At 39.7% G+C, this 12,806-nt stretch overlaps 1 protein-coding gene across 2 annotated transcripts in view; it reads left to right on the top strand.

Moving 5' to 3' along the window:
* The first annotated feature begins 202 nt into the window (after positions 1–202).
* The window catches only part of LOC127631024 (peregrin-like), a 33,267-nt gene continuing 20,663 nt past the window's right edge, over positions 203–12,806 (top strand). For both annotated transcript variants that reach the window (XR_007968908.1, XM_052108963.1), the window contains exons 1-5: positions 203–330; positions 1,310–2,073; positions 8,566–8,755; positions 11,474–11,761; positions 11,995–12,509. Coding sequence is in view for 1 of the 2 variants with exons in the window: in XM_052108963.1 (XP_051964923.1) it covers positions 1,355–2,073; positions 8,566–8,755; positions 11,474–11,761; positions 11,995–12,509 (1,712 nt within the window). In the remaining variant the exon portion in view is untranslated. The remainder of the gene's footprint in view (positions 331–1,309; positions 2,074–8,565; positions 8,756–11,473; positions 11,762–11,994; positions 12,510–12,806) is intronic.

Here is a 12,806-nt window from a genome sequence, read left to right on the forward strand (position 1 = left end):
AATTGGTGCAGCATAAAATGAATTTTAACACAGTACATATAGGGATGTCTGGCAAGCTTTACATAATAAATCTTCATAATGTAACCCTATGTCGTGAATTATAATTATTCAGTTTTGCCAATATTTGTGAAAAGAGATTTTTCTATGATGGTGGATTGGCGAATGTGCCGCCGATGATCGGGCCATAGTTCCTTTTGTTCGCGTTCAGTTCCTGATGTGATGCAGAGTGTGTAATGATCTCAATTCACACACGATCCGTTAATAACACTCACATTTCTCGTCAGATCTGAATTAAACTCATCTCAGTGTTGGGGTATGGAGTCTGGAGTAGTAAGTGTTTATCATGAACACCTGTGTGTGGTGTTATTTACGTATGTTCACTCATTAGCTCATGTCTCAAATGATCAGATGTTTATTCTTTTAATATTTGTGGAGGGAAACACGAGTATCATGATAACAACAGGGTTTCTGGACATGTACTATGGTAACGCTAGACTTGATTCCTGTGAGCGTGTAAATAAAGATATATGAATATGGAATAAGGTAACCAGATTTCTGAAATAAAAAACGGACATTTCTAATTCACATGTTACTGATCTATGATTTTAAAAAGAGGGACAATTCGGATGTTATGTATTTTGACCAGGGACTCAAAACAAAACAAAGGAACAAAAACGGAAACCGAGAAAGTTAGTTGTTTTTAGCAGAACGTAACTGAAACATTTTTTTGCCTGTTGTGGATGAAGCACTTTTTTAACAACTATGTATAATTACTAGATGTACAGTACATGCAAAGGTAATCCAGATACAAGGAACATTATTAGAGGTAAAAAGTAAATTTCTCATTTGTTCTTCGCTGAATTTTTGTTAGATATGATGCATTAATAAAGTTTTGATGCTGCCTAAAATGATAGTTAACTGTATATTCTGTTATATATATATGCCGATAAAACCACCACACAGGAAAAAAGTAATTGCTTATTTTCTCTTAATTCGGTGAGTCAAGTGGCATATTTTGGCCTTGTTTTACCATTTGGAAAGGAGGCTGTGGAACTTAAGAATGGGAATGAAAAAATACTGTTTTTGCTGACGGTTCAGATGGTTATTTTGTTAATTTTGTTCTGCTCTCAAATAGTTCCAGCAGAAGCCACAGCAGCGAGTACAAACAAGCGGAGTGATCCGAAAAGTGTTCCAGTGCCTTTATACTAAATGTCAGCTTTCTTTGGAATGCCTCTCGTCCAATCAGATTAGTGGATCAGAAGTAACTGATGTATAATATTTGCACTCTCTTTTTTTGTTGTCCTCATAGATGTAAGCTGGATCTTTTCCTGTCCCTGTAGCGTCGACAGACAGCATGGGGCTGGACTTTGACGTCAAGACATTCTGCCACAACCTGCGGGCAACTAAACCCCCCTACGAGTGCCCGGTGGAAAGCTGCCGTAAAGTCTACAAAAGCTACAGCGGTATTGAGTACCACCTGTACCATTACGATCACGAAAACCCTCCTCCGCCCCAGAGCACCCCTCAGAAGAAGCGCAAAGGGCGACCTCCACGGGCTTCCTTGATGGGGTCAGGCGATGGCCCTGATTCCAGTACTGGCTCTGGGATTACCGGGCAAGGGACGACACCAGGTAGTCCAGCGGAGCGCTCCGAACCCTCGCACTCACCCATGCGAGAGACAATGACCTACGGTGAGGCCCAGCGCATGGTGGAATTGGAGATCCGCGGGCGAGTCCATCGCATCAGCATCTTTGAAAACCTGGATGTGCTCTCCGAGGAGGACAGTGGAGCTGAAGACATCCCGTCCTCTGGAATGGGCGGCTCGGCAGCATGTAATGGGGGTGGCAGTGATGGTGGGGGGATTGATAAGGACAGACCAGATGCTTCTGCAACCAATGGGGAGAAGGGGCCTCAGAAAGCAGGCAAACACAAGAGTAAAGAGAAAAAGAAAGACAGCAGCTCATATCATCACGTGAACACGAGCGGGCCGGCCATCAAGCTGCCTGAGGTGGTGTTCAGAGAACTGGATCAGGACAGACCCAATGCCCCGCCTCGACCCACATCTTACTACAGGTACAGTTCTGGTTGTGACCAGAAAGCCTACACTTAATAAAATGTGCTGCCGGGTTGTTCCATGTCAAATCAACCAAATTTATTCCCTGGCTGACATTTTTGATTTTCATGGCATTTTTAGACCTGTAGCTCATTTCATTTGTTTCGAAACAGGGGCTGAAATTTGTACAATGTTGCGTTTTCTTCTTGGTTCGGTTTGCTTTCACAAGGCAACATTTCTAAATGAACAAAAATAGTCACATGTGAGCAAACAGTCCCATCCATGGTCAGAATGTTTGTGTGCTGTTCCGGGATTTAGATCATGCATCAGTTATATAGCTGTAAAAAAAATTGTCAACCGGTACAACTTTTTGACTACTGGTTTATTTCACACTTTTTCAACATGTTGCCACATGGTGCAAAATGTGTGTAGAGGTGTCAAAGTCAGGGTTATTTTTATCCATTATTTGTTGTTTTTGCGTTGAGAACTGCCGGCTCTTACGGTCACATCTGACAGTCTGAGATTACATGAAGAGACAGAAGCAGTCGAGACAGCCCAAACAGATAGAAGAACTGTGGTGAATTCTCCAAGAAGCTTGAACATCCAATCTGCCAACAACCAAGAAAAACTGTGTGCAGGTGTATCTAAGAGAATTGGTGCTCTTTTAAAGACAAAGATTGTCACACTGAATATTGAGTTAGCTTTTTTATGTTTACTGGACTTTGTATGACATTAAGTGATGATATGAAAAATATTTATGACATTATTTTTGAAGACACCCACACTATGCAATATTTCTCACAAGTGCCTAAAACCTTTGCACTGTACGTACATATATATATATATGTATACAGGTGCTGGTCATATAATTAGAATATCATCAAAAAGTTGATTTCAGTAATTCCATTCAAAAAGTGAAACTTGGATAATGTATACATTCATTCCACACAGACTGATATATTTCAAGTGTTCATTCCTTTTAATTTTGATGATTATAACTGACAACTAATGAAAAACCCCAAAATCAGTATCTCAGAAAATTAGAATATTGTGAAAAGGTTCAATACTGAAGACACCGACCGGGTGCCACACTCTAATGAGCTAATTAACTCAAAACACCTGCAAAAGCCTTTAAATGGTCTCTCAGTCTAGTTCTGTAGGCTACACAATCATGGGGAAGACTGCTGACTTGACAGCTGTCCAAAAGACCACCACTGACACCTTGCACAAGGAGGGCAAGACACAAAAGGTCATTGCTAAAGAGGCTGGCTGTTCACAGAGCTCCGTGTCCAAGCACATTAATAGAGAGGCGAAGGGAAGGAAAAGATGTGATAGAAAAAAGTGTACAAGCAATAGGGATAACTGCACCCTGGAGAGGATTGTGAAGCAAAACCCATTCAAAAATGTGGGGGAGATTCACAAAGAGTGGACTGCAGCTGGAGTCAGTGCTTCAAGAACCACCACGCACAGACGTATGCAAGACATGGGTTTCAGCTGTCGCATTCCTTGAGTCAAGCCACTCTTGAACAAGACACAGTGTCAGAACACAAAAAGGACTGGACTGCTGCTGAGTGGTCCAAAGTTATGTTCTCTGATGAAAGTAAATTTTGCATTTCCTTTGGAAATCAAGGTCCCAGAGTCTGGTGGAAGAGAGGAGAGGCACAGAATCCACGTTGCTTGAAGTCCAGTGTAAAGTTTCCACAGTCAGTGATGGTTTGGGGTGCCATGTCATCTGCTGGTGTTGGTCCACCGTGTTTTCTGAGGTCCAAGGTCAACGCAGTCGTCTACCAGGAAGTTTTAGAGCACTTCATGCTTCCTGCTGCTGACCAACTTTATGGAGATGCAGATTTCATTTTCCAACAGGACTTGGCACCTGCACACAGTGCTAAAGCTACCAGTACCTGGTTTAAGGACCATGGCATCCCTGTTCTTAATTGGCCAGCAAACTCGCCTGACCTTAACCCTATAGAAAATCTATGGGGTATTGTGAAGAGGAAGATGCGATACGCCAGACCCAACAATGCAGAAGAGCAGAAGGCCACTGTCACAGCAACCTGGGCTCTCATAACACCCGAGCAGTGCCACAGACTGATCGACTCCATGCCACGCCGCGTTGCTGCAGTAATTCAGGCAAAAGGAGCCCCAACTAAGTATTGAGTGCTGTACATGCTCATACTTTTCATGTTCATACTTTTCAGTTGGCCAACATTTCTAAAAATCCTTTTTTGTATTGGTCTTAAGGAATATTCTAATTTTCGGAGATACTGAATTTGGGATTTTCATTAGTTGTCAGTTTTAATCATCACAATTAAATGAAATAAACATATATCAGTCTGTGTGTAATGAATTAATATAATATCCAAGTTTCACTTTTTGAATGGAATTACTGAAATAAATCAACTTTTTAATGATATTCTAATTATATGACTGTATACACGTAGTGCAAATCAAATCTGTTATATACAGTGCAAGAGAATGTAATAGTAGAAGAGGTTGGCTGTGTTGGATAAATATAAAAAAACAAGACTGTGTATTGCACATAATTATTGCTCAGTGGGGCAGTTTTAAATGTTCATGAGATGTATAGCCTGAGGGAAAAAACTGTTCCTGTACCTGACGGTTCTGGTGTTCATAGCTCTGAAGCACCGGCCAGGAGTCAACGGTTCAAAAAGGTAGTGGACAGGGTGATTGGGTTCTAGAGTGATTTTTCCAGCCTTTTTCCTCAATCTGGAAGTGTATAGTTTTTGAATGGAGGGCAGGGGGCAACCAATAATCCTCAGTCCGAACAGTCCGAACTGTCCTTTGTAGTCTTCTGACGTCTGATTTCATAGCAAAGCGATTTGTTGGCACAACCAGCTGAGAACTTAGAGCAACTTAGAGAAGCGATCATACCAAAATTACCTCTGGAATTATGTACAACTCCTATTTTAAACATGCAACTATATCTAATATAGTGGTCAAAAGGCCATATCCATGTTTTGATGATGAATCCGTGATGTGCTGACCCTCTTCTCCAAAGATCCATCAGGCATGTTCATGGTTTTTATAGGGATATTGTTTGGTTCATTGGTCTGTTGGGTTTGTTTAGCATTCTCGCCACAAGCAAACCGCTGCAGACTTCGTTTTCAATCAGTCCTAGACCACCTCGTCCAGGTAGTCTCGGACCGATGGTTTTGGTGCGGATCCGAGTGCGATTGCCATATTCATATCAGAATTGTGTAAAATTCTGAATTTTAGAATGAACTTTCAATTCATGAGTTGGAATTGTAATTGAACTGGCTATGCTCCACAGGAAGTTGAATTGGAATTTGAAGTAGAATGATAGGAAGTGGAATTCACTGAATTGCAATTTAAAAGAAATTCAAAACAGTCACTGTAAAAGCAGTCAAAACAGAGACTACTTGGACTAGTCCAAGACAATTTTGTCTTAAATAATTGTTATTATTTTTGACCATTTTGCCTATTTATTCCCTAATGGGTGGAATTATATAACTTTTAAGACATAACATTTCTCTAGAAAAAATATAATATAATAAAGCTAAAATTAACACCGTGATATACTGGTACAACTTCAATTAGGTTTGCATTGATTTTTATGCTGAATTCATGTACTTAATTTTAAGTAAATTAACTGAACTTAAAATGTCAACCTGCCATGACTCTTAAATTATTAGTTGAGTGTATTCAATATTAATTTGATATGTAACAATTACATATTTGTAACTTAAAGCAGATTTTTAAAAAACTGTCAACTTTCTTTAATTACACAATTTGAAACTATCTCACGTACATTCCTGTAAATATATATTTGAAAATGATGCGCTTGCTGTCTTCAACCAATAATATAAATCTTTACTCTTTACACAAGCACTTAAAAGGGGAAAACATGAAGTATTTTAAAATGTCACGCACTGATCCGAGTACATGAAACACAACAAGAGTAACAATCAACGAATTGAGCATAAGAGAAACAACAAGTTGTTTTATGAAGTTCCTGACATCATAAAACAAGTTACCTACCGGCAAAATCAACAACAACAACGATGTACTGTTAGACATGATAAACCAGTATAGATTTTGGATTATTGTTTGTATCATGGTTTGCATTGTGGTAAGGTTGATTACCACAGGTTTATTTTTTGTTTATTTTTTTAAACTCTATGTTTGTCATGTTCCAAATAAAGGGAAAGTTATATAAGAGGAAGTAGTTTTCATTTATAAACGATTTAATTCAATGACTGGATTTTTCAAAAATAGGCATTGCAATATGTTTATTTAATATATAATCCAGTTTTATTGATTTTGTTTGTGTGGAAAAAAAACTATATTGTGATCTATATCGATATATATAATTAGTGATTTCGTGATGTAAGATTTTGGTCACATCACCCACCCACTCTCCCACCATTGGCACATACAGGATTTTTCCTGGGTCAAAAATGGTCGTCGGTGGTGGCTGACATACGCTTTGCAAGTTTTTTTTATAATTGCAATAAATATTAAAGATATGTTGTTGCATTTCATGTTTGTAATGAATATTATAAAAAAAAATTATCATCTGAGCATCTAGAAACTTCTAAATTTAGCCATTTCTGTAATTGAAATGTGTGGTGGGAAGTCAAACTAAAGACAATTTTTCACCAGCGGGCTGAACTGTTCTCGTCGAAAAACCATACCGTTCTGTGCCGATTTGGGCCACTTGGCATGGGCACACTTTCTTTTTCCACTGTGGTGCTGTGAGGTCAGGTTAATGTACATAACAGATCTGTGTGAGAGCAGACCAATCCACATTGGAGCGAGTACACTATGGAGGATGATGGGATATTTCCGTTTTTAGGACTGTTCTTTCCCCTGGTTTTACTCCGCTAACAAACAGCTAAGACACAGACCAGGAAATGCTGAAAAATTTAGTAAAGTTCACTGTGATAAATGTTAGTTAGTGTGTGTTGATGTGGAGATGTGAAAGTCTTGTAATTGATGCTGATGCAGGTGTTTCTCTTTCCCTCATCAGTGCTGTTCAGAATGTCTGAATGTGCTGTAGGGGTTTGAAATGGATGAATTGCTCCATAGTGCTTTAAAATAGAAAACTGTCATGTACAATTCAAATGGGTCACATGAGGCTTGTGCGTCATGATATCGTGGTGAGCCCAATTTAATTGTGGATGTGTTCCGCTCTGCTCTATCCTGTCACCAGAGCTCATATATCGAGTGAAACCCAGTTGACACATGCGCACATGCTCCAGTATACAGTAGTAGGATAGAGAAGAGCGCATCACTTGCACGAGAGATTCTCGATGGAGTTCTGTTCTGTCTTCTGTCTAACCCCACGCACATCAGCGTACCACATGAGAAGGATATTTAGCACTTATTCATCTTGCTTTCCTTATATAATCACATTTGCTTCCGAGGCCTGAAATTTCGCTTTGACTGCTGCTGACAAATTTTCAATGCCGTAAAAACCCTGATATAATGCAACAGGAGGTGCTGATTTGAGTAATAGATCTACCTATCTCTGTACAAATGAAAATATCACACTGACACCTTCATAAGAGTGTTTTCTTGACCTGTAATTTTGCTCCAAAATCACTGGTGAAAATTGACATTTTGACCCTCTACTCCAAAATAATGGATTACTTGTTTGTTTCAGTCAAAAAAAAAATGTATAATCAAAAATGATTTTTGAGCCAGAGATCTATGGTTGGGTTGACAGAATGATGATCTAAATATAGGAGTGATTAAGTCAGTTTTACTCTATTTTATTTATTTTTTTCATATTCTAAATATGCCAAGTTAACTGTGAGGTGTGTAATATGTGCGCCACTAGGGTCGCCAAAAAGATTGACTATTTTCAAGCATTTTTATTCTGTCTATCTTTGGTTGGCAAGAAGCTAGTCCCGCCCCCTAAACTCATGCCACTGGTTGAGCCAGTGTTAGGAATGTGAGTTTGTCTTTATACTTTTGAGGAAAATCCGCCTACAAGTTGCAGTTTAAGCATGTTTAAAGTCATTGACTTTCCTAATACATGTTTCTGATTCATCAATACGCACATTCCAAAGAAAAAACGTTGCTTTCAATGTAATAACTTGCTCTGTCTCTTCGTTTGTTATCACTTTGGCCGGAAATAATGTTATCCAGTAGTCAAGTAGCTATTCAGTCATTGCTTGTTTTATGGTACTGTTGTGGGTAATGCAGACTCTCTGAATGCAGTCATTTAATGCTGGTTAATATAATAAAGCTTACGGCAATAATAATGAGAGGTTTGAAAGAATCATTACCATTTAAGATAAAAAGAGATGCTCTGGAGGGTGAATTTGACCGTCAGCCACCACGTCTTGGTCAAACAACCTCCCCCAAAATGTGTGCCAGCAGTGTTTCAGGAGGGGAATAGTCTTCCATAATCCACTGCAAAATAATGTTCACCTCTGACTCTGGTATCTGGTATAGCACACCAACTCATTATGGAAGTAAAATGTCTTGTGAACACTGTTTAATGGTCCTTGACCTCCTGTCAGGTACATTGATAAGTCTGCTGAGGAGTTGGATGAAGAGGTGGAGTATGATATCGATGAGGAAGACTACATCTGGCTGGACATCATGAACGACAGGCGTCGAGCTGAAGGTGTGGCTCCCATCCCGCAGGAGGTGTTTGAGTATCTGATGGATCGACTGGAGAAAGAGTCGTACTTTGAGAGCCATAACAAGGTGAGATCAGTGCCTTGGTCTGATGAGTGCTGTATATTAATTCAAGTGTCGCTTATACTGTTATACTTAAACCACCAACCCTAAATATTAAGCTTGTTGACCGGTCTGCTGTTACTTTATTAGCAAGCAGATTTTTTTACCTGGTGAATGATCAAATGGGTTATAAGAAATTCGCTAAGACTTACATTGAAGGTGGGACCTTAATCATACAGAATAGCTATTATTATGTATGTGGTAAAATGTACAGATATAAAATAAAATGCAATAAAAACATAACACTCGTCATCTATTCAAACGTTTCGAACATGTGTACTCTTGCTCCGGAGTCGACTGTTATACCACATGTACACCCATTGACTTATACTTCAGGAATTTTGTAGCATGGGATAACGGCACCATTGATTTAATGCATAATCATTTTATTTATTTTTTTCAGTATGGCTAACAACCCAAATTATGAATGATCACACTGTATTTTCGTTTCGATTTGCAGGAAGGTGGTGCGATTAATTAATTCCGAGTATGAAGCGATGGTTTCCATTTATTGAAAAAAGCCGACATTCTAGAATTTATTCAGTTATACTATGCCAGTGTTAAGAGGTCATGGAAAATCAAACTTACCATGATATCTTGACATATAAGAGTTCATAGCACTCTAAAAACATACTGTACATTTCAGAACCGAAAACTTTACGCTAGTCCAAAAAAAGGCTTTATTGAAACCATGGTGCCAAAATGGCTTGTTCTCTACTTCCTCCTCTCTAATACGTGCATAAACAGATGAACGCCTACTTTACGCTTAGGCCCACCCGCTGGTCTTGTAGTTAGAGTAGAGCGGTGAGATTATTTTTGGAGCAACAGGAGGTGTCACGATGGCCATGAAGATGTCAAGACGTTGTGCAGTTCCAGGTTATGGGAAACTAGATTTCTTGCATTTGCTTTGCAAGGATCTCAATATTAAGAAAGAAAGGCCGACGTTTATTTTTAATGAGGTCCCGGATCACTTCGGTAAGAACGTGTTTGTTTTCTTGCTTCATTTTGCCGATGGTTCTTTCACAAACAAGACACCGTTTGAAGCAGGCTTTGTAGAGAGACTTGTTAAAAGTTGATGCAGTGCCAACTATATTGGACCTGACAGTGATGTAGCAACAAACAAGTGCGAGTATCCATGTTCATTGTTTTGCTTAGTATGTTGCAGACTGTTAGATGTGTACTGAGTATTTGATTTGATCCTAGTGATTTTAGACGCTCATGTATTAGTTCTAATGCACAGGGATCTCTAAGCAGCATATATTTTCTTATTCTGTTGGCATGATGGCACAGTTGCCACAGATGCACCTAAAGAGCATTGATATCAATATATTTAGATAATCTCTTTCCTTTTTAATGAAAACATGACTCATTGCAGTGAACAACATATGCGTTTGTCACTACATTGAATATATAATGAACGATGATTATATGACGAATGACAAACACCGGTGAATGTATCCTGTATATGTTTACATGTTGCATGGTAAGTGTACCCTTTCAAAGGGATTGAAAACCCAGAAATGTTTCACCGTTGGAAAATGCCCCAACTATGGAGAGAGCTCGATTGTTGGTGGAACAAACGGTGCATTTGTATTGGAGGCAAAAAACTGGATAGAACATGACCAATTATTCCTAAATTATGAATACTTTTAATGAAAAAAAATCAGACTAACATTATAAGTGGACCTCGAGGAACATTTAAAATAAAATCCAATTCATGACACCTTTAAATTCACTGTCGTGTTTGATCTCAATTTATAAAACTACAGTTAAAATAGTAATAAGGTTAACCGTGTTAGTGAATGTAATGACTCTTTCTTCACACTTATCAAAGGGGTAAAAGGTGTCTCTTGCACCACCTGGCAGTGATTTTGAGGTGAGTTTCATTTGTGACTTGTACTGCGTTGGTACACGTGTGTGGTGAGTGTCATTTTGGTCTGGTACCTGCTATATCTTGATACCAGAGTATTGCAGAGACTTGTAGATTGGATCTTTTGCCAATAAGTAACCACTTATAAACAACCTAGCAACTGCATGGCAACATGCCAAAAAAAACCCTCAGAACTTTGTAGTACTCAGCACCGTAAAAATGAGGGCTGTCAATTTGACACGTCAACTAATGAAATTCATTATATAAAAATAACACTTTTTTATTTTTTGTTACTCAAAACATGCCTCCTGATCTGCACATAAGTTCAGTAATAAGAGTACATATTTTCATACCATCGGAGCAATTCAAGCATGAAGTTCATGTAACTTTATGTTTTTCTTTGGCGTGTCAGCAGGGGGCAGCGCAGCCACAGAATGAGAGCTGTTCACACAGGACGTGTTCTTGACAGCTGGATGAAACGCAACAGAATGCAGGGAATGCCACAGTAGTGCAATATATTCAATCTGAATATCTGTCGGCAACTAAGGTGTTGGAAAAGGCCGATAATCAATTAAAGAGCCGATAATTTTAAAATCGATTTATAGAATAATAAAAAAAAAACATCTTAGCCCAAATTTACCTTGAAAGGCACAAACATTGAGGCTACAAGAGTCCAAAATGACTAAACACCCAAAAGCAGTTTATTATGCAACCGAAATCTCAATAATAACCTGAAAATGTTTTAGTTTGGTGCATATTTGTCACATAAACAGACCTATGATTGACAGTTATAATCGACCTCTCTCTCTCTGCAGGCTGACCCGAGCTCTCTGATCGATGAAGATGCCGTGTGCTGTATCTGTAATGACGGCGAGTGTCAGAATAGTAATGTCATCCTGTTCTGTGACATGTGTAATCTGGCCGTGCATCAGGAGTGTTACGGGGTTCCTTACATCCCTGAGGGCCAGTGGCTGTGTCGACGCTGCCTGCAGTCACCCTCCAGAGCCGTGGACTGTGCCCTGTGCCCGAATAAGGGTGGGGCTTTCAAACAGACAGATGATGCCCGCTGGGCACATGTAGTGTGTGCGCTCTGGATTCCGGAGGTGAGTGTGTTTGATCAGGGGGTGCTGGTGTGGAATGTCCGATTCATGCATAAGAGCTAGCAAATTTTTTCTCTTGTGTCTTAACGAGGCGCGACGCTATAACGCAACAAGCTATAAACAAGCAAGACATTTTGTCCATCGCTTGCAGTGTTAATTTTCACTTAGTTTTTACATTTTTCATCTTTGTCATATTTTTATAAATTTACATTCGCTCTTCCTTGCTATCCTTGCAGGTGTGTTTTGCAAATACAGTCTTCCTGGAGCCCATCGACAGCATTGAGCACATCCCACCCGCACGCTGGAAGCTCACTTGCTACATCTGTAAACAACGCGGCTCTGGCGCATGTATTCAGTGCCACAAAGCTAACTGCTACACCGCCTTCCATGTCACCTGCGCCCAACAGGCCGGTCTCTACATGAAGATGGAGCCCGTGCGAGAAACCGGCGCCAACGGGACTTCCTTCAGTGTACGCAAGACTGCCTACTGCGACATCCACACACCACCAGGCTCCGCCCGTCCGCTGGGAGGAGTGGGAGGGGCCAGTATGGGCTCCTCCCACAGTGAGGGTGAGGCAGAGGATGAGGATGACGTGCCAGTGGGTGAAGAAGATGGAAAAGGGTGGAGCTCTGAGCGAGCGAAAAGAGCGAAAGCAAAGTCCCGTCTGAAGATGAAAAGAGCGAGGAAGATACTGGCTGAGAGGAGAGCGGCCGCACCGGTGGTGTCTGTGCCATGTATACCACCTCACAAGTACGCAATGAGATCAAGATCATGCTTTGTGTTGTGCCAGTTGTTTTTGCCTTTTTCAATTAGTCTCTTTGCATCTCATTTCGTAATAATAATTTTCCCAAATTGTAATAGTTATTATTCATGTTATTAATGTCCTGACTATACATTGTGATCAGTTGAATGACACTTTGGTGAAAAAACGTACCAATTTCTTTCCATAAGAGCAAAATCTGTGCATTATTCCAAAAGTACAGATGTGTAATAAATGACTGAAAAGTGCATTAAAATGACTGATATTCATAATGATGCCATTCAATA

Source organism: Xyrauchen texanus, chromosome 37 (genome assembly GCF_025860055.1).
Source record: "Xyrauchen texanus isolate HMW12.3.18 chromosome 37, RBS_HiC_50CHRs, whole genome shotgun sequence".
Taxonomy (NCBI): Eukaryota; Metazoa; Chordata; class Actinopteri; order Cypriniformes; family Catostomidae; genus Xyrauchen; species Xyrauchen texanus.